This window comes from Phlebotomus papatasi, chromosome 2 (genome assembly GCF_024763615.1).
Source record: "Phlebotomus papatasi isolate M1 chromosome 2, Ppap_2.1, whole genome shotgun sequence".
Classification (NCBI taxonomy): domain Eukaryota; kingdom Metazoa; phylum Arthropoda; class Insecta; order Diptera; family Psychodidae; genus Phlebotomus; species Phlebotomus papatasi.
In genome coordinates this window covers 67,090,774-67,118,331 of record NC_077223.1, presented here as the reverse complement: position 1 = coordinate 67,118,331, position 27,558 = coordinate 67,090,774, and the positions used below count along the sequence as shown (strand labels likewise).

The 27,558-nt window shown below is 32.7% G+C and overlaps 1 protein-coding gene across 2 annotated transcripts; it reads left to right on the top strand.

The window, feature by feature from the left end:
• On the top strand, positions 1–27,558 carry LOC129803935 (apolipoprotein D). 2 transcript variants are annotated; one of them, XM_055850817.1, is made up of 6 exons: positions 1–533; positions 7,815–7,857; positions 14,264–14,418; positions 14,527–14,599; positions 26,674–26,803; positions 27,224–27,558. In XM_055850817.1, the coding sequence occupies exons 1-6, from the start codon at positions 460–462 to the stop codon at positions 27,361–27,363; spliced, it is 615 nt and encodes a 204-aa protein (XP_055706792.1). In that variant the 5' UTR covers positions 1–459; the 3' UTR covers positions 27,364–27,558. The 2 variants fall into 2 exon arrangements, with proteins under 2 accessions (XP_055706792.1, XP_055706793.1); XM_055850818.1 differs by having other exon boundaries at positions 520–545.

Here is a 27,558-nt window from a genome sequence, read left to right as displayed (position 1 = left end):
AGTCTTAATTGTGAGTTTGCCGTGCTCAGTTGGATCTTTTGGAGGCACTTTAGCATTTCTTTGCACCGTCTCTTTCACCTGACTTGTTTGTTGTTGGTGGAAGTCAATCGGACTCAATTGAGAGTGAATATGAAATTTTCACATGAGACATTCAATTTAAATTGGCTCATTTGCTTTTGAGGCGAACGCAAAAGAAGTGGCAGAGACTTTATGGAATTCAGTGAACTCTCTCAAGTGACACAGTTGAACATTTTTTAACAGTTAAGCAGGTTTTCTTTTATGGACTTTCGGGGGAGGTGAATTGCTCAATAGTGCAAAGAAGAAGAATTGTGATCTTTCGATGAAAGAGGTGCATTGAGTGCAAGTGTGAATAACTCTTATGATTTCACGCTCAATTTGTCTTTTGATCAACTCTGCACTACCAACGGATTCACTTAAATTTCTGCTCTGTGGACAAAAATGCAGTTTCTCTTATCAACCATCGTTGCCATTTGGCTCTTTTCATCGGAAGTTAGTGCATCTGGATTTGGGAGGTGACTCTAAAAGTCATTTAATTTTTATACTCTATCAACACGAAAATCCCAAACTATGAGAACATTTAACAATGCTTTATGTAAGCCTGCAAAAGCTTCCAAAAGTAATTCAAATCTGCTCATAAATTATCCCGCAGTCTATCAACGACAAAACGTTCAGTCGACCTTGGAAATCGGTCAAATAGTGTAATACATTTGAAAATTCTTTCAACTTGTGCCTAAATCTGCCACCAAAAATTATCTCTGGGGCATACCCACCTGTTGTCCCTAGAAATTTCTCCACTCTCGCATGAACTCTTTCGACATCATCCATTGTTGGGTGTTTGAGTGGCGAAAGAAAACAAAAAAGGGGAGAAAGAGTTCGCGACTCGTTGCTTCTGCACTTTGCGTGCCAAATGCGATCACCAAATAACACTACGAAGTTGAATGAAGAGAGCTTGGGGGGTTTTTGGAGATTAGTGCGGCCTGGGGGGATTTCAAGAACATCCACAAGAAGTTAAATAAGAGATTGATTTTACAAAAGATTAACTTGGCCATTTCTTCTGGCGAAAGTATTGTTTCTTTGCTTGACTTGTCTTTTGTTGAGTGATTCATAAACAAACAAAACTCACTCCAGTTCAAGTTATATTTGCAGCATTATTGCAAAGATTGCAAATATTCGGAAAATCAATTGACTTATACATAGATTGATATCAGCGTAAATACTGAAATGCAATTCATATAAAATTGGGTTGCTGAACTTCCTGTGACCTTTACCAAAGTACTCAATAAATAGAGAAGAAAGGTATTTATTTCTCTGAATGTCCATTGTCCATAATATATATAAAAAAATATGTATTTAATGGTTAAAAATTCGAGTCAAACTATGGTTATGATGATTCTAAAGCGGTCTTCAGACTAGAGGCTTAGTCCAGTTCCCAAAGGTATCAAAATCTTAGATAGCGAGAAATTTTATTGGTTTTTGAGAACTTAATTGGTCATTTATCTTTAATAATCCAATCCTAAGGTAGATTTTTCTAAAAAAAATCGTTATATTGATAAGAAATTAGAGCAGGTGAGCCATTGGGCTGAGCCTAAAGCCCAAAATAGACACATGGATCGGCTTAGGGATCAGCCCGAAAAATTAGGATTGGTCTCAATTCACTCATGGATCAGCCTATAATTTGGAGGATCCGGCTGATCTTCTAAATTCGTGAGGTTTAGTGAAATTACGGAGATTAGGCGACATCAGCGCTAGTGCTGTAAATAAAAAGAGCTTCACTTTGGGTGTTTTTGGGCGCTTTCGAAATGTCAATTGGGTGAAAAAACATGGAGAGTAATGATACGCAATGTCACAAAACCTTAAAAAGCATTATAATTGGAGTACAGTAGAGTCTCTCAAATCTTAATCTCTCAAATTCGAACGACGTTTGGATTCAAAATGTCAATTGTGAGGTTATGTTAGAAAATTCGTATTCTTGATGAATGAAAATCATATTTATGTGCTTCTTCCTGAGTGGTCCTGAGTGGATACATTATGGTTGTGTAAAATGAAAAGGAAGTATGTTACCACTAAGACTTGCGAGAAAGTACGGGAATTTGATTCAAAGTACAATTTAATCTCACACAAATTTCGTTAATTTTGAAAAAATCGTTCGAATTTGGGAGGTGAGAAATTTCAAAAATACTCCCCGAGCGTTCGAATTTAAGAGACTCTACTGTAATGAGAAGGTCAGTTTGCTCTTTTTTGTACGAAAAAACCCTTGATATTGCACTTAAGAAGTCTTCAAGCGATCAAAGTGTGCACATTTAATAGAAATTTAGGCTGAAGACGCTAATCCTTAATCCTAAATCTTCAGTGTATGTCAGTTTTTGCTAATCCTTTACCGCCAAATTTTTCGAGCTGAGGATCAGCCTGTGTCTATTTTCGGCATAGGTCTGAAGCCCGTATAAGGGAAGAGCACACACAAGGCAATACATTTTAAAATCTAGTATTAAATTCACACTTTTTTTGAAAAAAAAAATAGGTTAGATTCATTAAAAATATAGGACAAATAATATGAAGTTTTTGAAGCCAGGGAATGTACGAAGTCTGGAAGTCTTCTAACATTTCTATTTTATTATTTATTGGTTTAGAATTGCCTAAAACTACTTCAGATTTACTAGGTATTTCATATTCCAATAACCACAAATTTATCAAAATTGGTTGAGACATACGGCGTTATCATACTTGCACATTAAAACATTAATGTGATTCACATTAATTCGCTTGTGAGCATCCAAATATGTTATATGTGTTTTTGACTAACTTAATATTTGGAGTTTTTCTATTTATTGATAAAGAAGTGGACTTGACCTGCAAAAATAAGTTTTTTACCTAAAGCATAAATATTTTTCACATGAAAAAATTAAAGAGAAAATCGCATTAATTTTTCGTATTAATGCTATAAATCAATTTATATCAAATTTTGCGGGCCAAGTCTACCTTTCTATCAACAAATAGATCAAATTTTGAATATAAAATGATTCAAACACACAAATTACACATTTGGACTCTCACCAGCGACAATTAATGTGAATCATATTAAAATTTTAATGTGCAAGTGTGATAACACAGATACTCTCTCTGAACACTTTTTAAACTTTAACGCAATAATGCCCACCTTAACAAGTAAAGCAGTCTTTAAAAAGCACGGGAAAGCACGCTGCTTTCGAGAGACTCAGGCTTTGTATAACTCATTTGTTTTCAATACAAAAAATAATTGTTCGAAGCTTTAGTTATCCGAAGGTAGTACGCTTTTCCCTATAATCGTTTAGCTTTAAGTCTGGCCTACCGTCGTCAGTCGGAGGGATAAACAGTACATGCGTCGCAGCAGTGGGGTAAAAGACGTGAAAGATAAACATTTCAAGCATGAAAAACTAATTTTTGGAATTTATTTAGAAATTGTCATATCCCTTTTAAAGTTCTCGAAATTATTTGAGTGATTGTGATATGATATTGGCCATGAAGCTTGTGTTTAGGTGTGATTCCTTCACAATCACACCTATTTTGAATGTTAAGAAACTAATGTTTAGGTAATGGCAGGAACTCGAAAAATATTATATATTAATTTTACGTACCGTAAATGAGGGTGATTTTGACAATCCACTATTCGTAAACTTTTTTTTATTTCTAAGAACTGATTTTTACCGATAAGACATGGTAGATGGGATCGGTCAAGACAAGACCATCCTTAACTCTTTCGCGTCTTTAGGGTAATGTCATGACTCGGGGAAAAAAGTCTTTTTCGGGTATTTACATTAATTGAAATCTATCTGTTCGTGCACGGCATCATAATAGAAGGATGTAAGATTCTTGGCTCATTTTCTCAAGACTCCAGTTAGATTTCAATTAATGTAAATAGCCAAAAAGAAACTTTTTTCCCCGGGTCATATATGACCCTAAAGACGCGAAAGAGTTAAGTTCTAAAAGTACAGAAAAGTTTACGAACAGGGAGGTGTCATTCACCGGCGGGGTACAAAGACACCCGCACTTACTGTATATTAATCTTTGTTCCATCATTTAGTGTCGTACAATAACCATGGTGAAATTAGTAAAATTTTGTTTATTTTTAATGTGTATTAAAAAAAATTAGTTATTTAATTTAAAAATTATGAAATATTATATTAAATCTAATATTTAAAAAAAGTAGATTCGAATCATGCACTGACCGTTAAATCTTGAAGAATGTTCTTATGAATCTATTCTGTGTTTAGTGTCACCTCTCTTCTTTGTCATTATACTCTGGGATATCCAGGTGATCATTATAATTGAAATGTAAAATATTTTATAGCAATTCACAGAAAAAAATGTTCAATTTATTTTAGTTTGTTCATCACATATTGTAAGATTTAAAAGACAAGAAAGATTAAAAGGGATGACAAAGCGTTCTAGTTTTTGTGAAATACTGAAACTCGTGACTTGATTTTATTCTCCAAAAGTAGTTTTGTAATAAAGTTCTTTAGAGCTCTAATTCATGGGGAAAAATGTTGTGTTCACGAATTGGAATGTTTTGCAAAGTTTTGTTATCACTAAACAATATTTTTAACGTTTTCCAATTTACAATTGATAATATAATCTATATAAACATCATCTTAAAATTTAGGAAAAATAATCTTTAAAACAAATTGAATTTTGGATAAGGCTTAATTTATCGGCTCATTACTAGATTTTTACTGACTCATAGTCAAAAGGAGACGATTTAAATTCATCAGAGGTTTTAAAAACTTTTTCAAGACGGCAAATTTTCCCAAATTGGTTGATCAATACATTCACTAGTGTCTTTTGTAACCTTTGACCTTAAAATCGTTATTTTTGCATTCATAGCTGAAGTTTGCAAAATTTGAAGATCAGTCTCGAGAGCCGAATGAGAAAAACATTTTTTTTTCCGTTTAGTCCGTAAGGTGGTTCAAGTATTTACTATATAAATATCGAACATCCTGAATGTCAACATATGTTAGTCTCCCTTTTGTTGCGAGGAAAAACAAAGTAAGAATTTCCATTATAATTACCAGGGGCATGACATTCTAGCGCGCCGAAAAAACTTTTGAGTTTGTTAGCTGTTTTCTGTCATTGTAGAATGAATTAGCAAAAAATACTAATACAAAATGAAAGCCAATTTAATAACAAAGAGGCAACTGAAAACCCCAAATTGGCAACCTACGTAGTTTTGAAGATATATCGTGAAATGTGTACGAAAACAGGGAAAAAATTAAAACTGGTCGCATTTTTTAGAGCTAATGTCACCCCCCTGATAATTACAGAGTAATTCTTTCAGAATGCCGAATGCCAAAAAACCAGAAATTAAAAATCTTGGAATTTGGCTTTTCTGGATTTTAGGTTTTTGGAATTTCGATCGAGAACTCTTTCATTAACGTCTTCAAAAATTTTCTCAACTCTATTTGAAAATTTAATTAGAAAATTCAAAATTAATTTGATTTGTGCAAATAGATTTGCAATTACCCTTTACCCAAAACATTATTGGAGAATCAAACTCTAGCTATCAATGAGAAGATTAAATTATAATTTAAATTGAGTCGACTTATGGGGATTCTCCCGAGGATCCTACATTTTGGCCTTATTTTTCTTTAGGTCTGGCGATGACCGGACAGATAAAACGAAATAATTCAAACTTTTAAATGTTCCGTAATCGACAATTCTAAGGGTTTTAACGATCATTTTAGTCTCAAATCCTTGTAGAACTCTTAAAGCCCCATATTAGCGTACCAGTTTCTCAATTATAATTTAAAAAATAAAAGAAAATTAATTTCATATTGTTTTCTGATTGTCCAATAACTTGAAAGGCTCCAAAACATTGAAAGCTTTATTTAATAAAAAAATATTTATAGTATAATAAATATTTTAATTGCATATTTCTAATGTTTTAGTTCGAAATTATTACAAGATCGTATTGAGAAAAAACTCGATATTGATTGTTTATTTTATGATTCGAAAAATAAAATAATTTTGATTGAAGTAGGGTTCCGGTATTACCTACTTATGGCCTCCTGACAAAAAACTTTGTTATAAAATGATGCCGAAGAACTAAAAAATTAAGATTTTTTTTTGTTTTATTGCAGCATATTAAATTTCATAATTTTGTGCTTCTTTGAAATCATTTTGTGACAAGATTTGAAAATTTCTACCAAGAAGTCATAAGTATATACAGGCCATAAGTCATGATCCCTATATGAATTACGTTCGAATTCGGTAAGCAGGGTTCCGAGCCAATTTATTTCGACGATTATTTAGATCAAGAATAGGATTTTTGAAAAAAAAATTAAATCAAATACAATTATTCTGTTATTTAAGAAAGACAGGTTAGTTGTTTTATTGCTTCAAATTTTATTAAATGTTTGAAATCTCTAGGGATTTCAATTTATGATATCTTTACAGTTTGATTTAAAGTAATATAGACACAGTTTTGTAATGATTTACTGCTTTTAATGACCAGATATATTTTTTACTGCCCAAATTTAAATTTATAATCAAAATAATGATTAGATTACATTTCCAACAGTTTCTGACTTATCCGCCTCTCGGCTTAAGCCGAAAGTGTGTCTAGATGAAGCATTATAAAATATAAAGTACTATAATTCTTTTAATTTCTCAAATAGCAAATTTTGATAGATCCGATAACCAAAAGATTTTTTATTGTTTTTTTAGGTTTTCTATCATACTAATTTATATTTTCTTTTTATAGTTTTTTTATTTATGCAAATTCATTGGACATTTTGATCAGAATTTAAACCCAGTGAAATATTATTATGAGCAAAATTTTTCTGGGATATTAATTTTTTATGATCGCTGGAATATCCCACTATTAAAAGTGTAATATGTAAAACAAAAAAAATTAACTGACACGATAATTTTTTGGAGGGTATCGTGTTTCCTATGAGCATTACACTATCATTAAAAAAAAATTTACAACTCTGAGATTAAAACATCAGGAGATTTCTGTGACGTTAATATCACAGTTAATTAAGTAAAAATTAATTGCGCATGTTATCATTTTGTTTTTTTTTGTATTGTGTTAAAAGAATTTTGTTTTTCGCTAAGTAGTGCATGATCTAAGAATGTATTTTTAAAACTCATTGAAAGTTTCTCAATCAAATTAATTTGCTTCCTCTTTACTTGGTTTGTTCTTTCGAATAAAAACATTAAACTCGATTGATTTGTTTTCAGTTTGTATATGGATTTCTTTAACAATTTGAAGTTCATTTTATTCTACATTAAACTGTATCAGAAAAAATGTTAACTCATCGTAATCTTAATGGGACTATGAAAGAGAAAACTTGACAAAGAAGGTCATAAAATTAAATAACAAGAGTTCACTTAATGTATTATACATTTCCATTTTGAAAGGAAGAGTTTTTGTGCCAAAAACTTAATTATGGTCTATGAAAAGGTGACTCAACTTTCTTGCGTAAGATTTCCCAGTGATATTTGAACTTGAAATATGTCTCAACGACCTTTCTCTCTAATGGTTTATTCTTCGGGAATTTGGCGAAATATTTCAACAAACAAGAGTTTCTCCTAATATTTGGACTATGCTGAAGATATCGCCATAAAATTTGTCTTTATTTTTTTTTTTGAAATTCAAAACCAAAAGAGAAAATATATTAGTGAAATCCTTTGAAAATAGCAGATAAGAAAATGGAATATTGTTCAATTAGATGAGCGTTAGAAATTGCGTTAATTTGCTATAACTTCTATTTAATCAATTAGTTTTCACCAGCTAATTTTCTCTCTTTTCTTTGCAGATGCCCAAAATATCCATCAATGCCAAAATACAACATGACTAAGGTACTTTTAGCAAATTTTCTCACTTCTTAAAAATGAATTGAACGTGATGTGTCATCAATAAAATTGTGTAAACAAGGTGGAAGTGCAAATTGAAAGAGCTCGATTGAAAAGTGTAACTACTGGAAATCACCAATAATTTCTCGTACGCCAGAACTCGATTAATTTTCACCATTTTCTCTCTTAAGCTTTACGGGTGATTTATCTGGAAATAATTGGTGGAAAATTGGCGCCAGTATTTGGCTGTGGGGATTGAAAATTTGACCATGAATTGGCACAACGCTATTCAATTGACTTTCCCGCGCTTGTATTTCCGCGACAAATACATTACTTTCCCGCTCCTTCTTTCACACTTTCTCCCTCTCTTTAGTGTCTACTATTTTTGAAATGGCACTTGCTGGTTTTGCCAACAAAATAGAGGAACTGCTATAGATGCCAACGGAGGAAGGAAGAAAGTCGTTGGGAAAGATATGAAATTTTAAATGTCGTCAGGGATGGTGAAACTTTAATTGAGCTCTAACCGTGGCTCAGTCATAGCAACAGTATCATTCGTAAAGTGTTAAAAATTTTACTAAAAGTTACTATTTTTTGAGTAGGGTAAAGTGGTACAAGTTGGACAATGGTACAAGTTGGACAGGGCTTTTTTCTTGATAAATTTAGTACTTCATTTTTATTTGTATATTTTTAATGCTTTAGTTTTATAATTTGGTTCCTTGTGCTTAAAAACAAATTTTTTACTGTTTTTATCAAGAAAAAAGCCATGTCCAACTTGTACCGGCGAATTGTCCAAATTGTAACACTATGTCCAACTTGTATCACTTTACCCTAGTTCCATAAAATATTTAATATTGAACCTCATGCTACTTGGAAATCGGAATTTGGATTAAAACATTTTTTTTTGGATCGAATATTTGTTTAATCCTTTAAGGACGAGTGGGACACCGGTGTCCCAAAAACAAAACCATATTTCTGACTATGTAGAGGACTCTAGAGTCAAAAAAAAGTTTTTGTTTTTGAGACAGCGGTGACCTGGTCGTCCTTAAAGGGTAAAATATGGATGACACTTTAATGGTATTGTTATCCATTCATGGAGACGACATAACTACAAAATTTATTATTTTAAATTTTGAAAACTCTTGCTTTTGAATTAAATCAAATACCGCATACAATTGTTTTTATTTTGTTCTACAATATTAATTAAAAAAACATTAAAAAATGTCCATTCAAATATTATTGAATATATAAATATATTCATCTCGAAAGATCTCAATGGTTTAACTTGCTCAGTAAAACTTTTCTTTCATGGGAGGGTACTATAGTCTCCCGTGAATAGCGCTAACAATTATTCTCAATTTTTTAAAAGATAAGTTCAGATAAATTGAATAAAAAGATAAGCAAATTTTTAACGATGGTATTAAATTTTTCAAATAAATATCCTTTATTTACGTACGTCATTGAAATTACTAATTTAAAAATAAATTTAATATAATATTTTGGAAGAATTTTCAGAGAAAATCTTTCGGATTTTTACTTTTGACTTTTAAAATTTTTTGAATGAATTACAACGGTCTTGCAAATTATAGAAAATTGGAAGAAAACGAGAAAACAGATTTTGCAAAGTTAAAAACTAGTATTAAAAAATCCTAACGAAATTCATTTCAATTAAAAAGGACAGATAATCCTAACCGGCTTATGTAGGTGAGATTCTTAACGTGAGCTAACTCGGAGTGCAAGCAAATTCGATTTAGAGCTGAAGTTGGGAGACGCCATTCAGTTATCTTGAATCAAATTCGTGAAATTATACAAATTTTGTATTTAAACCAAAATATCAAGGATTGGGATGAACTGGCACAAAAGTGATATATGGGTGAAATGTAGACCAGAATGTTCTCTATAATTTTGCCGTAGAACTTGAACTCATCGATTACTCAGAAGCCAAGATAAGCGAGGTTTTTTGTTTCTTAACTTGTTTTTTCATCCAGAGCGCCCCAAGTAGTCATTTGTTGAACTTCAACTATATCAAAGAATTGTTGTATTTTGCGGGACTTTCCATTTAAACCCCTATTTTAAGTGTCTTGGTGGAGTAGAGGCAGTCAAATTGGCATCTGAGTGATTTCAAAGCGTTATTATTGGAAAAATCAATTTTTTCACACTTAAACGGCAAAATCGGAGTGATAGCGTAGTCTGATCGGAAAATGATGTACGGACGAAATGTAGAGACAAATGTGCTCTACAATTATGTCGAAGTAATCATCAAAATCGGTTCAGCGACAGTCGAGATAATTGAGGTTATGTGATATTGAAATTGGTTTTTCGACTGTGGCGCCCCTGGTGTTGGTCCCACAAAGTTCAAATATTCTATAAAGTTGTAGCATTTGGTGAGATCTTTCGTTTAAGCCCTCACTCATCAAAATCGGTCACATAGAACCGGAGATATGATTTTTTGAATTTCGTGAACTTTGACCCCTCATATCTCCGGTTCTATTGAAACCACAGCGCGCATACGCACCATTTTGGAAACGTCCTAGACTGGACTACAACATACTAAAATTTCATTAACTTGCACAATGCCGTTTTTGAGAAAAGTGACTTTGAATTTCGATGAATTTTGACGCTATCACAGCGCCACCTGTGGTGACTTTTTGAACTTTCATCTGAAAGTGCTCATCGAGACGAAACCAAAAAGGTAAAATTTAGGTCGCTATGTTAATTAGAACCGGAGATAGAGGCCGGTCAATGTTCGAACTTTGACCCCTTATAGCTCGGGTCAGGGGTTATGGATCGACTTAAGGTTTTTTTTGTTTGATAGGTATAATCAACGGCTACAACATACTAAATTTTCAGCCCGATGCACAATGGAATTTTTGAGTTATTTAACTTTTAAGATTTAAAAATTTTCTTTTTAAAAAAAGCGCCCCTAGCGGTGGTTTTATGAACTTGCGATGTTAGAAGGAGAAGTGGCATTTCACGAGAGCTTTCCAAAAAGCCCTGACTTTTTAAATTCTGACAATTAGAACCGGAGTTATGGCCATTTTAAGAAATTTTTTTTGGACCCTTATAGCTCGGGTCAGGGGGGTCGGGGACCTTAAGTTTGGTATTGATGGAAAGCTCTAAGGCCCAGCTATAACATACTAAAATTTGAGTCCGCTGAATGCCATAGGGGCGGAGCTATTGAGAAAACAAAAAAAGGGGGGTCTTCAAAATGGCGGAAGGAGGGGTGGGGGGTGGGGGGTCTATGCACCAAGTTGCAATTTTCACCCGATATATAACCTTTGCCGAAAACCGCAAGTCGATATCTTTTTTAGTTTAGGAGCTATTAAGCTCCAAAGAGCGGCCGGCCGGGAACGTAAATTAGCCACATATATATTCGTGATCAGGAAGTGCTGAAACACATTTTGGCCAAGTTTGAGGTCGATCGGACGACATGAAATTTTGTTAGGATTATAGTAGGTGAGATTGTTAAGAATCTCACCTAATATTAAGTTTAAAAAATGATAATCGTTTTGGATCTGGGGTTGCATGACAGTGTCTAACTGTTTTTATTTAATTTAAGCTCAAAGGAAGAAAAAAGAATTATAACAATGAAGTAGGGTCGAAGGAACACCTCTTCGACAGGGAACCCCTATTGACACTTTTGTCAAAATGATGAAATCTACCCTTTCTTATAAAAAGAGATATTCAAATTTCATTTCCTAAATCGGTATTGAAAGTGTCATTAAAAATGGCATGATAAATTCTTAAAGTGCCAATAGGTGTTCCTTTCATTCTAATAATAATAATGTATATTCCATTCGTATCTGTGATAAATAATTCTTGTTGTTATTTTAAATTAATGATCTTAGTTATAAAGCTCATTTTCAATAGTGTAAAAGAATCCAGACTACCTAAGGTGAAAGTGCCAAATTTCGGCCGTTTTGAATGTAAATTCGGACAAACAACTAAATAAATTAAAATTGTGGATTTAATCTTCGAATAGTAAATGGATTTTTTTCCATTACATAAATATTTATTATTTTAGAATATAGTAACATAAAAATCTTTGATTTTTGGGTATTATTTAAATTAAAATGTGTTATAGAAACTTCGGCGTGGAAAGAGTCTTAAATAAAATATCTGGTCATTTGTGGGAAAGTGCAAATGATTTTAATTCGAGGTTTTCAGTAAAATTGATAAATGTTTTTAAATTTCTATGTTGTAAAATGTCCAAAAAAAGAATAAAAGCATCGCCTCTATGAAAAATATGATGTGAAAAGGGCCTCTGAGGAATTCCGAAAGGGCAAGTCGCTGGGGAAATCTGACCGTAAATTTCGGGTGCCAAGGTCAATTCTTTAGAGAACTTCACCTTCAGAATCAATTACACGGAAGATCTCGAGGATTTACGGATCATATAAAAAATAATTAAACTAATTATTAAATGCATTCCGAATGACATTTTGAAATTTACTATTTGTTATTTTGCACAAGGTGGTCATAAACAAGGTGGCCGAAATTCCACTCAATGTAGCCGGAATACTACCCAAAGCAAAGTCCATATAATTATTCATTTTTCAATATTTTAGGAATTGATATAAAGAAAACGAAGATGATAAACTACTTTTCAAGATTCCAAACAACACTCCTGAAAAAGAAGTAACAAGAAATTTTAATATTGTAGGGGAAAGTGCCTATGATTTGAATGGTCCCAAGATTCATTGTGACTAAATTTTCAGTCACATTTATTGAAACACATTGGAAAAAAATTAGTCATTATGAAGCTTGGAACCATGCAATGCATGAGCACTTTCCATATTCGAAACTTAACATTTTAATAACTAAATTTTTCCTAAGTTAAATATGAAATAATAATAATTAAATTAAATAAATAAAAAGTTATATGTTAAAAACAGGATACTGTCCCCTAGTTTTTAAAATATGGGTACGATGAGTCACATTTATTGAAAGACATAGAAAAGATTTATATTATGAAGCTTCGGACCGTGGAAAGCATGGGCACTTTGCCCTACCATGATCCGGGTAAATTTGCACCCCCTCTTTTAGCTGAGTTTTGTAACCTTCTGTAAAAATTTTTTGCTGCTTAATTAGTTTTAGTTCTTAGTTTATTTTCTCTTCTATAAAATTGTTTAAAAATTAAGAATTTGTTTAGATATGGACTCTCTTCAACCCCTCTCCCTCGATTTATCTAGTGGGAAAAACCCTAGAAATCCAGACTGATTTTAAAATGAGGTTTGAATTGAACCATGCTATTATGATAATATTTATAGAAATTGCTAAATTATGCAAGTAAACATTAATGCTTTAATTTCTTTTATTGCCGTATAAACTATTGAGCGTCATAAAACATTAATCATGTCCGTCATGTCACATACTTACTTAACAAATAATCAATCATAAATAAGTTATTGTGTGTTGCCCATAACTCAAAACCATTTACCTTTTTTTCCAAATTATTTTATCAATCAATCAAAGCTCAAATTGTACCATGACCTCTTTAAAAGTAAGTCATAGAATTTGCAATATTATTTTGGGTTTGGGGCAATGAAAGTTTTATTTTTCTTTCGAACAATTTATTGCATAATTTAGTTTTTTAAATAATCTGTTAGTTATTATCAGATTTTTGAAGATTCTTTAGTGACCTTGCAAGAAATTGAAGATTAATTGAAGTGTAATTTGTGCTATCAAGAACTCTTACTCTTGCTGAACAAAAGCTTAAAGAACTTAATGACTTTTTAGTTTTGTCGCACGATGCTTCTTTTACCTGTCTTTTAGTCGATGAAGACTAGTTTAATTTTAAAATTAGACAGATCAAACGATGCGAATTTTGTTTTCTATTTGCAAAGAGGTGGTTTACATTTCTCATCTTGTCTGGTGAGATTAATAATTATCTATCTTATCGATGACGAACAAGCTCTTTGCAAACAAATAGAAAATTTGCATCGTTTGAAGGTTCACTGTGTGCGGACCATGTCTACATTCCCCTAATAATAAAATGAATAATTTTTGTTAGTCATTAATCAAGAATCGGTAAATCGAGCGCCATTCTGTGAGAATATCGACAGCCATGCGATTAGAATAAAAATTTCAAATTCGAACATAGTTTATTTCTCTAAGTCTTCCGTGTATTTGTGTAAATGTAAAAAAAAACACGTTGAGCTTATTATTTATTCCTCTGACCAGTTTTAAACATGTACGCGAGCCAATGACTTGCCATCCCTGACCTATGCAATCTCACTGAACTGGATTCGGAATTTCTGCTCGACATTTTAACCATTTCAACGAGTAATGTCTTCTGAGGCAATTTTACTTTCATTGGCTCCAATGTGTTACTCTTTATGCAATCTTTGTGTGATTTTTATTACGTTTAGATAGCATCGCCAGCTATTTAACTGTGACCATTTGATTTCTTTGGCAGTTTACGGGGAAGTGGTACGAGGTTGAAAGATCTTTCTATTTGCCGGAAATAGCCTCTGGGTGCACAACCCTCTCCTTCCAGCCCGTTGATACATCTCAGGACTTGGAAGCGTCTTACGGGAAGCTCGAAGTTGCCATCAAAACTGTGAATCAATGGTGATATAGTCTCCTTCCTCGATGTATTATCTCACTAAAAAAATTATCGATAAATTACTGATAATTTTATTCAAATGATATAAAATAATTTTCTGTTTTTTTTTTCAGGACGGGAAATCCATCTGTTTCTCTCGGTTTTGCATTACCAGAGTCTGAAAATTCATCCATAATGCACTTCCAGGTGAGTTTGTTAATGCATTATAAAAAAAAAATAAAATAAGACAATGACATCGATCTAATTTATTTTAAGAAAAAAAAATCCCAGAGTCTGCATTGCACTAAAGTTTTTTGCCTCATTAAATGTGTTTAATTTTCTGCATTCGACGTATGTTTTTATTATGAAATGCTAAATGCAATACAATTAATTCAAATGGACTTTTCTCGCACGGTTGTCGTGAGATTTTGTAATTATCAATATGACTTTCTGTTCACTTTCGAGTGTGAGCGGGAATATATACACAAAAAACTTGTTCTTCACAGTCAAATTATGCAAATATTTAGCACACTGACCTCATATTCGGTTAAAAATTACAATAGGTCATATGTTACAGAAGGTGTGTTTTATGTCCATGAAAACAGGCATCTAATATTCACTTCGACAGCTTCATCAACATTTTTATGCATTTTTTTACGTTATTTTTTTAAATAAAATTTTGCTGAAGAAGATCAATACTACTTGAATTATATTCCTTCTGCAATTGAAAAATACACAAGACAGATTTGTGTGAATTTCCCATAAGAGTTTTTCAAATACTTTTGAGCAAATTTCATTTTCTTTCCATCTTTTTCATTGAGAAATATTAGGTGAGATTCTTAACAATCTCACCTACTATAATCCTAACAAAATTTCATGTCCTCCGATCGCGCTCAAACTTGGCCAAAATGTGTTTCGCCACTTCCTGATCACGAATATATGGGGGGCTAAGTTACGTTCCCGGCCGGCCGGCCGGCCGCTCTTTGGAGCTTAATAGCTCCTAAACTAAAAAAGATATCGACTTGCGGTTTTCGGCAAAGGTTAAATATCGTATGAAAATTGCAACATGGTGCATTGACCCCCCACCCCCCACCCCTCCTTCCGCCATTTTGAAGACCCCCCTTTTTTTGTTTTCTCAATAGCTCCGCCCCTATGGCATTCAGCGGACTCAAATTTTAGTATGTTATAGCTGGGCCTTAGAGCTTTCCATCAATACCAAACTTAAGGTCCCCGACCCCCCTGACCCGAGCTATAAGGGTCCAAAAAAATTTTCTTAAAATGGCCATAACTCCGGTTCTAATTGTCAGAATTTAAAAAATGAGGGCTTTTTGGAAAGCTCTCGTGAAATGCCACTTTTCCTTCTAACATCGCAAGTTCATAAAGCCACCGCTAGGGGCGCTTTTTTTAAAAAGAAAATTTTTAAATCTTAAAAGTTAAATAACTCAAAAATTCCTTATGCAATCGGGCTGAAATTTTAGTATGTTGTAGCCGTTGATTATACCTATCAAACAAACAAACCTTAAGTCGATCCATAACCCCTGACCCGAGCTATAAGGGGTCAAAGTTCGAACATTGACCGGCCTCTATCTCCGGTTCTAATTAACATAGCAACCTAAATTTTACCTTTTTGGTTTCGTCTCGATGAGCACTTTCAGATGGAAGTTCAAAAAGTCACCACAGGTGGCGCTGTGATAGCGTCAAAATTCATCGAAATTCAAAGTCACTTTTCTCAAAAACGGCATTGTGCAAGTTAATGAAATTTTAGTATGTTGTAGTCCAGTCTAGGACGTTTCCAAAATGGTGCGTATGTGCGCTGTGGTTTCAATAGAACCGGAGATATGAGGGGTCAAAGTTCACAAAATTTAAAAAATCATATCTCCGGTTCTATGTGACCGATTTTGATGAATGAGGGCTTAAACGAAAGATCTCACCAAATACTACAACTTTCTAGAACATTTGAACTTCGTGGGACCAACACCAGGGGCGCCACAGTCGAAAAACCAATTTCAATATCACATAACCTCAATTATCTCGACTGTCGCTGAACCGATTTTGATGATTACTTCGACATAATTGTAGAGAACATTTGTCTCTACATTTCGTCCATACATCATTTTCCACTCAGACTAAGCTATCACTCAGATTTTGCCGTTTAAGTGTGAAAAAATTGATTTTTCCCATAATAACGCTTTGAAATCACTCAGATGCCAATTTGACTGCCTCTACTCCACCAAGACACTTAAAATAGGGTTTTGAATGGAAAGTCCCACAAAAGACAACAATTCTTTGATATAGTTGAAGTTCAACAAATGACTACTTGGGGCACTCTGGATGAAAAAACGAGTTAAGAAACAAAAAACCTCGATTATCTTGACTTCTGAGTAATCGATGAGATCATGTTCTATGGAAAAATTATAGAGAACATTCTGGTCTACATTTCACCCATATAACACTTTTCGGTCAGTTCATCCAAATCCTTGATATTTTGGTTTAAATACAAAATTTGTATAATTTCACGAATTTTATTCAAGATAACTGAATGGCGTCTCCCAACTTCAGCTCTAAATCGAATTTGCATGCACTCCGAGTTAGCTCACGTTAAGAATCTCACCTACATAAGCCGGTTAGGATTATCTGTCCCTTTTGAACTTAATTTTGAATTTATATTATCGATCAATTGTGAAATTTTTGAGATGAAATTGTAGCTTGTGGGAAAGTTTGTTTGATTAAAAGAAATTGATGGCATATTGTGATTAAAAATTAACGAAAGACTATTGTACGAACTTAAATAAAAATTTCTACACAAACAGCGAAATTTTCTTATAGGGGAAAGTGCTCTCCCTTCGAACGTTCATGCCTTTTGTTTTTTGCAAGAGATTTACACTAAATTAGCATGGAATTATCAACAATTGTTGATAAGCCAACTAATATTTAATAGAAATATTTAAGTCTCTTAGGAAAATTAAAAGAAAATTCAATTATTCGAGGGCATGAACGTTAGAAGAGAGAGCCCTTTCTCCTACCGCTTAGTGATTTTTTTAGAAATGTAAAAATAATATAAATGGATTTCTAGTGATCATTCTTGGTAACCGTAATAGGGGAAGTGCTTATAATTTTGGACAGTCTGCATATAAGCATCGATATCCTAAGTTTGAAGTGCCATATTTTCAATACTAATTGACTTTTCTTGTTACTCTCTTTTCAGAAGGATTGTTTAGAAACTTGGCAAGCTATTTATCATCTCATTTTTACTAAAATTAGTTTTAATACGTTTAAAAATGAATTGATATGTAGAGGTGAATTTGACTCTTATTTTGGACAACTTGGTTATTAATTTTTACAACTTGTCTGTAAATTTGGACAGATAATCCGCCTCAACAGGATGCCCATTGTTCTTCATTTTATGAACCAATCTTACCAAGTCCTCTTCCTGTTTATGTAAGGGAAACGTAGAATGTCACAAGAAGCCCGGAAACTTTCCATATCATTCATTAAAGTGAGTTGACTTCGGTACTCCAAGTACGTGCGGATTCGCTCATTCCCTGCCCTTTCCGGGAGCCTTTCAAGGCATTTCTCACTGCATCTCTTTCGTAGAGATGATGCTCCTTCATTTCTCCAGGCATTTGTCCAACCTAGTCATCACAAAAGCTAAAACTTCACGAAATTTCGTGAGAAAAACACCTGTCCAAAATAAGAATCATCACCTCACTGGTGAATGTCTTAAAAAATTTCCCATTTTTCACACGAAAAATATAATTCACAAGGCAAATCTCACTTCAGGTCAAATGTACAAATCATCAGTAACGTGAATCAACACAATATTCAATGAATATTCAATAATATCACTCAAAAACAGCGAACAAACTTTGTTAGTACTTCACCAAAACTAAATAAGACTGAAGTAAGCCACGAAGTTCTGTCATATTTCTCGTAAGCAATTGCTCACACTGAATTTTCAACAAAGCAATTTCAACTCAAATCATATTCAAATTTTAACGTATTTAGTGTTAAAATATTCCAAAAAGAACAAATATTTAGATAGAATTCATTTTTCATCAAATATTGGAATAAAAATCCATCATTTTAATCAATTTATTTTTAGTGTCCAATGTTATCCTCAAAGTGTCCAAAATAAGAAACTGTCCAAAATTAGAAGCATTTCCCCTATTTGCAGGAAAACCTAAAATATTTAAAATGTATTCATGGTCAGTGGATGTATAAGTGGGTTCAGTGGATTACTCTGAAAGCCTTCACTAATGCTTAATTTTTAAAAAATAATAAAAATGATAAAGAAACAAGGGGTAGATAACTGTGCCGTTTACGGTTCACTCGTTGTGAAAATTGTGCCGATCTTCTTATTTCATATGGATTTTTCGATCTTGTGTCGACCTGTCAATTTCGTGCCGGCAAAATTTCCGCAGAAATTCCATCGAAATTTCGCAGAAATACTCTGCGACACGAATTTAAGCGAACCAACGAACGTTATTACTCGTTGTTACTGATATTTAAATCTGCTGAGTTTTCGCTAAAATCGTAACGATTTGCCGAATTTTTGCAAAGCAATATACTGATTTGTCGATTTATAGTCAAAGTATGCCGATCTGTCAATTTTTAGCTCCAGATTGGCCAATTTTGCCGATCGCCGGTCACGGTTCACTCTGATGACTATGCCACATATAAGATTAATATTAAGATTAATACTTTCTGAACTGCGAGAATGGCAAAAAAGATAGCAATTATTTTATCTTGCTTCTGTCTCGCATTTTCCCTTCTGTGTACAAAGTTGGCAGCAATACATTCGCTCGAAAACTGACCGAATTACAGTTGGCACGCATGAAAAATTGCTTGAATGGCCTGTAATACGATTCAGAAAACAATTAATACGAACAGTAATATCTTACTAATCGGAATACTCCACTATAGTGTACTCTTTCTAACACACGTGATTTTTCATTTTAAATTTTGTGACACCACGGTGAGATCCACTTATTCACCCCTTGTAATGAAAGGAAAATATTAAAAAAAAAGGTTCAAACTCTAAATATTTATTAATTTTAAATTAAGATATTTTTGAAGAAGTTTAGTAATTTAAGTAGTAACTTAAAATCATAAGTGTTTTTTTTATCTTAGAAGATATGTTGTTTAATTAATAACGTATCCTTATTCCAAAGTATGTTAAGCATATAACGAAATTGCGGCTCAGATCATTAAGTTTGCATAAAGAAATTGTATTTCAGAGATAAATTTTGAAATAATTAATTTTTTTCACAATAAATTTTCTCATCGACTTTCTTTTAAGAAAATGGTAACTATTCGTATTATTGATTGAATTTACATTTACCATTATTTATCTACTAACAATTCAGTTTTTCAATTGATTATGTTATTGATACGATCTGTAGAGTATTTGCTTGCAATTGTATCTATGCATTTTTATTATTTTCTCTTAAAATAAAAAAAGGATTGCAAAGCGTCGCAGGTTTGCGAATTTCTCAAACTCGAGACTTAAGATGCTATAACTCAAAAGTCCTTAAGCATCATTTACCGTGTACTAGTTCTCAACCAATTTGAACCGATTTAAATCACTCAAAAGATTATCCAAAATAAGAGCAATGGGAGCAATATAACTGAATTTCGGATAAAATATAGATATCGTTTATGAACCGATTCATTACCGGTTCAGAATTGATTGGGATTGTCCTAAGCTTGTCAGGAATTCCAAGACGGATCCAAAATATGATACTATTCTGTTTACAAATGCATTTTCTTGAATCTTTGACCTTGAAAACCCGTTATTAGAAATCATTCAACGGTATTTTTGAATAAGGCTGAAATGTTCGATTGGGTAATCTCTGAAACATAGTATGGGAAAGTGGTCTGCTTCTGCCTTTGAATGCGGCAGCCTTTGAACATTTGTTTTTTCTCTTATTTCCCAAAGCAAAAATTCTATTTTGTTAATCGAAATTAATAGAAAATAGTTAGTTGTATTGGTTATAGTTTAGAGAATAGGGTTTTTGCTTTGGAAAATAAGAGGGAAATTGAAATTTTCAAAAAGGTTGCCGCATTCAAAGGCAGGCCACTTTCCTCTAACATCTGTAAAACATTCCCAACAAAACAAGGTTTTGGGTGGGGGAAAAAAGGACATGTTAATAGTCCCAGGGTTAACTTATGAGGGGGGTCCTCTGAAGTTGCCAAGTCTCTATGTTTAACCGTTTGGGCTCTAGGCATGGTAACAGCCGGACAGACGAACAGATTGATAAGCAGCGTGACGATATCTCTCAGAAATTGTCTGAAACGTGGAGATATGTTTAGAAAAGTGGTCGCTGGGGGGTGGAAAGTGGAAATTTCGGGGTAGTGAAAAAATCAAGGGAATATTTGAGACGCTCAGAGCAGAAGTGGTCTCCTTTCTCTATTGAACCAGTTCACTTCTGCTCTGAGCGTCTCATATATACTGGTCTCTTCGTGGAGTTCAAGCAGTAAAATTTGTATAGATAAGATTGATTTATTATTATTAATCGTGTCGGTTACAATGTAATCATGTTATATTGCTTCTGTTGTATCCCGTGTTGGAAGAATCCGCTAAGTCCATGTTTAGACCGCCCAGGAGCGCCTTCCTCGTGATCAATAAGATAAGATTGATGGAATACTAGAGTTCCAATTGGCATATACAAAAAGCCAAGAAATAAAAAGCTTATAATTTTAAGGGAATAATGAAATATTTTTCAATTTGACGATTCTTTCTTGACTTTAAGTACATTCTGTCTTCTATAATAATTTCTTCTTTTCCACGTGAAACATATCTATTCCCTTATTTCTACAAATACTTCAATAGTATTAATTAAAATTTTTATAACTTAAATTAAAAAATATTTATATTTAAGACAGATAATAACAAAATTAATTCGGCCATTGCGTCTTACGTAGGAAAGATTGAAATTATTGTTTTAAAGAGTTTGTAGAAAACCGCATTTTGCTGAAAATTATGAAATACTTAATTTCTGAATCTGAATCAAAATTGAGAGGAATTCTTAAATTTATAGACAAATCGCTACCTAATTTAATAAGCTTTCAAATTAATAATGGACTATTAATAACAACACGGTACATAAGTAAGGAAGAACGGGCACTGAATGGGTCAAGTGGTAGAGCACTCGCTCTATGATGCAAGTGTCCCGGGTTCGAATCCCCTTTAGGTTACCAGGAATTTTGCTGGCGTTAAAGGTGTTCGAATTGCATCCAGTGAGCTTCACTGCACTTGATTCCACGGGCATGGGACTGACAACCTCATCCCGTACAAGAAAAAATAATAATGCATGTCTAGAAATCCCCTTGCGGGAAGGCCTAGTTCCTTCATGGAATGTTGTGCCAGCATTATTATTATTATTATTATTATTATTAATAATAACACGGTGCGACAAAATTTACCTTTTTGTGGGTGTCTTTGACGAGAGTGCCAAAACTTGTTAGAGGGTCATTTAATGACCTCAAATCTTCAATCCGTTTGTCCGGGGTCACCTCTAGATTTTTTTGAAAAAGCATATTTAGTTTTTTGATGTTTTATAAAATTCAAAAATTCATATCTCCGGTTCTAATTATCCGGTGATAGTCACATAAAGCTAAACTGACGCGTAATTTCATCCTCTATAACTCTTGTGAACATATCAAGCATCTACGATGAAAATGAAGTATATTTTTTAAAGATTTTTTGAAAAAGGGCACCTAAAATGGTGCATTTTTCTGTGTTTTTTCCATCTTCTAGTAATTTTCCCACTTTAATAGAGAATTTTATATGTCAAATAACTATGCCTAAAAGTTAGAGAATTTAATATTCTTTCATTTTCTTTTGGTTTGAATTTTCTATCATAATCATCATTCAATAAATTATTGTGAATAAACGAATTAGGATAGAAAATTTAAACCAAAAAGATATGAAAGAATATTAAATTCTCTAACTTTTAGGCATAGTTATTTGACATATAAAATGCTCTATTAAAGTGGGAAAATTACTAGAAGATGGAAAAAACACAGAAAAATGCACCATTTTAGGTGCCCTTTTTCAAAAAATCTTTAAAAAATATACTTCATTTTCATCGTAGATGCTTGATATGTTCACAAGAGTTGTAGAGGATGAAATTACGCGTCAGTTTAGCTTTATGTGACTATCACCGGATAATTAGAACCGGAGATATGAATTTTTGAATTTTATAAAACATCAAAAAACTAAATATACTTTTTCAAAAAAATCTAGAGGTGACCCGGACAAACGGATTGCAGATTTGAGATCCTTAAATGACCCTCTAACAAGTTTTGGCACTCTCGTCAAAGACACCCACAACGTGTCGCACAGTGTAATTAAAGTACTACCAAAATTACGTAATATCTATACTAATTATCTTAATAAAAAGCAATATTGTTGATATATTATAATAGAAACAAAATTGAGAAAGTTGTAACGTTTGCCTCTTACACATTAAATCCATTTCGATGTTATCAAAAAAAAATGTAACAGTGAATATTAAAACTTTAAAGTTTCTAGAGAAATTCACAGTTAGTTGTTTAAAATTATTCGAACCATTAATCACTTTATTGAGGAGCACTTGAATTATTATAAATTTTTAAATAAACTGATTAAAATGTGGTAGGAAGGAGAGATTTTATTAAAATAGTGTTTACCACTTAAAATCACTACAACTTCGCTCTTGATTTGATTTTATAAAAAAACACCAATATTTTTTTAAAGGGGAATAAAATTAAATATTTAAATTGAGAATGCTACCATAATCGCAGTTATCAAATAACGTGGAACAATCACTTAAATTAATTAAGGAATGCAAAATAAAATATTTTTATGAAAATAAGAATATAATCAACTCCAATTTTAGTGTGATCATTTGTGATTTTTCTGTACTCCATTAAGTCCATTAAATTCAGCTGCAATGTGATGCTTTTGCAAAAAACTTTTTCATAAATTCAGAGTATATCCGTTTTTTGTCGATAACGATAAAGTATTCACAATGAATATGAAATTTATGGATTTTTTGCATAGTATATAATTGAAACGATTTCATTCAAAACATCTCTGTAAGAATTGAGATTTTCTGATTATACAAATAATGTTTATAAATTAAATAAAAAAAACTTAAGAATGTAGCCAGAAACCATTTCGAATAATCTAATAACTTTAAAATTCAAATCGTTCTAAACATGAAATTAAAAGATCGGTATATGTACAAAGGACTTTCAACACTCTAACTAAGCAGTTAGATAATTTTGTTCTGAATATAAAATTTTGAATGCTTAGAATTATTTAAATTTTCTAAAGTAAGACTTTGTATTTCTTATCATTCTAAAATTAGGATAGGGGAAACTGGGGCACTATCGAATATGGATTAGAAACGAATATTGAAGGATATTGAAGGATTATGAATTCTGCAGGTCTCGTCCTCTAAAGTCTAATATCTAATTTAAAAAATCGCAGTATATGGTACTACCCCGTGTTCGGTGGTGCTCTAGTTTGCCCTATATCAATCATTCTTAAGCAGAAGTTACTTAATTAAAAACCAATGCTAATATTGTGAGAGCTTATGGGAGTTAAAAATGATGTATATTTCATACAAGTTGTGAAAGACTTGAAAAAGTTTCGCAAATAAGTAGTTATGGATATTTTTTCCACATCATTTTCTCCTAGGGAGCTGTGATTCTTTCATTTAAAATTCTGTTTCCATGCAAACTTTAAAGAAATTTATATAGAGCACCTATTGAAAATTTAGTTTTATAAAGACTGTCTTATTTCGGTTCAGTTTATTTTAATTTAGTGTTGGTCCACTCTCTTGTGATAAAAAAAATTAAATCTAAAGTATTATTCTAGATCGGTACCGACCTAAATTCAAAATGCCAAATATCCTTAAAACCCACAATCCCGAAGATATAAAATTCCGATTAGGTGGTAATTTCGAAAGCCAAAATTCCGTAGAGATCAAAATTCCGAAAAGCCAAAATCGTGAATAGCCAAAATCTCGAACGTTAAAATCCAGAAAGCACCAAAATCCCGAAAGCCAAAATACCGAATGATCAAAATCCTGAAAAGGACGGTATTACTCAGAGAATAATGTGTGGAATATGTTACCAAAACACAAAAGATTTCCCTTTGTCTTTTTCAAGGGAAGTTAAAATTCTTGTAGTTATGATACTTAAGAATTTGGGATTTTCGTTTTCCGGAATGTGACATTAGGGATTTGACATTTTGATCCATATGGAGTAACAGTTATTCGGGATTTCGATCTATATAATTTTGGCTTCTGGGTATTTCGCTTTCGGGATTTTTGGGTTAAGGTGTGTAGCGTTCGGAATTTTGGCCTTTCGTAATTTTGGATCTTCCAAGACTTTTACCATTCTGGCTTTTCGGGACTATGGCTTTTTGGGATTTCAACTTATTCGGGTCCTTTGGCTTTTCGAAATTTTGATCCATATGGAGTAACAGTTATTCGGAGTTTCGACCCATATAGGATTTTGGCTTCTGTGTATTCCGCTTTCGGGATTTTGCGGTTAAGGAGTGTGGCGCTCGGAATTTTGGTCTTTTGTAATTTTGGATTTTCCAAGACTTTTACTATTCTGGATTTTGGCTTTTCGGGACTATGGATTTTCGAAATTTCGACTCATTGGGGTCTGTGACGTCCAGGATTTTGAATTTCGGGATTTTAGGTTTTCAGGAATGAAACCTAACCGGAATCCTTCTACATTTGTATAATGACTAAATTATAACTGGATTATTAGGGTGGAATAACCGGCTATCGCCATGTTTAGGAAAAATTAAATTCATTTAATCATAACTTTTGAATCCTTGTTACAAGATAAGTCAAATTTGACACAAAGTTACTTAGATGTATTGGCTCTAGATACGTGAAAACAATAATCCTAAAACATAACGCTAGACTACTTAAAAAACTGATTTTTATTAATAATGCAAAAATAACCATTTCGTCGCCACTTTTTACCACTTTTCGCCAGTTTTGTAAAATTTGTAACCACTTCTCGCCACCCACTTGAAAAGAACCACACTCGGTTATTTTAGGCAATGCTATGAAAAGAATACATTCACCATTTCTTTTTCCTTGTGATCACTTTATTATTACTCTCTTTAAATGATTTTTCTTCACTTTTATTTGAGAAATCAAATTATGGGGCTTTTGCAGAAAGTAAACAATGCAGATTTGACAACTGAGAATGTACGAAGTGAAGTTAGCGTCGCCTATTGAAAAGATATGGCGACAGGTGGTAAAATCAATTCCAGAATATTACCACTTCTCGCCATGCCTCATTTTTATACAAAAATAATATAAAATGAAATATTAATTGACTAAATACAAATTTTATGTATTCCACAAGTGCAATTAAATATTCAATAGACAAATTATTTACCCAAATAGATATTTTTGGCCTGATGAAAATTTGACGACACTTAGTATATTTGGTAATAGATGTTGGATTCGATGCACTTGCTTAAAATATTGCTCTAAAAAGTGATCAAAATCGTGAATCCAAAACGAATAATTATTATTTTTCGATTCTATGCGTAGAAGCAGAAACAATACAAAAAAATTGCGACTCATTTATTTCATAAATTGCGAAAAATAGCGATTTCAATGTAAGTGGCGAGAAGTGGGGCACTGGCGAGAACTGGTGATTCCACCCTAAAGCATGAACTTTAAATTTGATTTTTTCGAAATTCCTCGTATTACCCTATTAGCTTTTACAAATAATGAGAATAAGACGAAAACAAAAACGTATACGGTTAAAATATTAGTTAAGCAATGAGCAAGTACTTAATTTTTTGCAATTCCTTTATTTTATGTATTTGAAGAATAATATGATTTTTTTTTAATGTTACAGAACATTTTAAAAGCAAAATTTCAAAAGAATTACGGTTTCGAAAACTTGTAGAGTTTGCCTAGATATTTTCGGGTCAACAGATGTTTAAAACATTGTGAATATAATTGTCCTGTTACCCAGACTATATCCAGCTAACACTTATGAAAAAAATCACTATAATTTGAAACTTTTAAAGTTCAAAAGCATTTAAAAGTATTAAAGTTTATGTAGAATTCGTAAAATACAACAAATTAGATTATCAAATTAATAATGAATGTAGGAAGTTCCTCTTAAAATAATGAAATATTTAGCATAATTTAGTTGTTGTTTTACGACAGCGAGCAACATTATAAATTTTATTGAAATTGCATAATGGGAAAGCCAAAGCTCATAAATTTATCCCTAAATTGCAGTTGTCATCGAGACTCCCAGCGGCTTTAGCACGACTCCTTCCTGGCACTGGAAAATACCAGATTCTGTTCACAGACTACGACAATTTCGCCATCCTTTGGTCCTGCTTCAATTTCGGATTTGCCCACACTGGTACGCCAAAAAAAATCACTATGCTCTAACCACATTGTGGCCAATTGCAAATTGAACTGGGCATGACTTTAGTTTGTATTATTTGTTGAAATTGCAATTTTATGTGTTTTCATCATAGTTTATTGCCTTTAATTTGCCATGAAGCAATTAAAAATATGCTTTACTGTATAGTGATATTATTTCTAGTGAATATTTCATCTGTTTTCATCCAGCTGCTCTCTCCACATGAAAATTGAGAGATTCATATCACATTTCATATCTACCTCATTTGACAGGGGTTAATAGGTGCTTTTGAATACTAACGAAAGCCCTTGGAAATGTGTGGGATTGTTTATGTGGTTTAATGGTTAATTAAAAAATAATTTACAGTCCTTATATTCTGTAAATTTTCTAAATATTTTTACATGTTCTTTTTCACAGATCAAATCTGGCTTTTAGGACGCGACAGAGATTTTGTCTTTGAAATCCGAAAGAAGATCTACGATGCTCTGGATCAATTAGGATTAGATTCCGACCGTCTGGTCATCTCAAAGAATAAAAACTGTCCGGTAACTCTGTGAATTGGATGGCAGCTCTTTAATATTTCCTTTTTCGAGAAAAGGGGTACAAGAACATTTGTAACTGTTTAAATTCTGTGATAAGAAACCTAATTATTTTCTGGGTGTAAAGAGGGAATTGTAAATTGGAGCCCCAAGTGGGCTGAAATGAGAAGGGGTAGGAAGTTTTGCAATAAAGCTGAAGACGAGACATAGAAA

Coding starts and splice junctions, on each gene's coding strand:
- LOC129803935 (XM_055850817.1), top strand. CDS start 460: ATGCAGTTTCTCTTATCAACCATCGTTGCCATTTGGCTCTTTTCATCG. Junction 7,858..14,263: donor CAAAATACAACATGACTAAG/GTACTTTTAGCA, acceptor TTTCTTTGGCAG/TTTACGGGGAAGTGGTACGA. Junction 14,600..26,673: donor CATCCATAATGCACTTCCAG/GTGAGTTTGTTA, acceptor CCTAAATTGCAG/TTGTCATCGAGACTCCCAGC.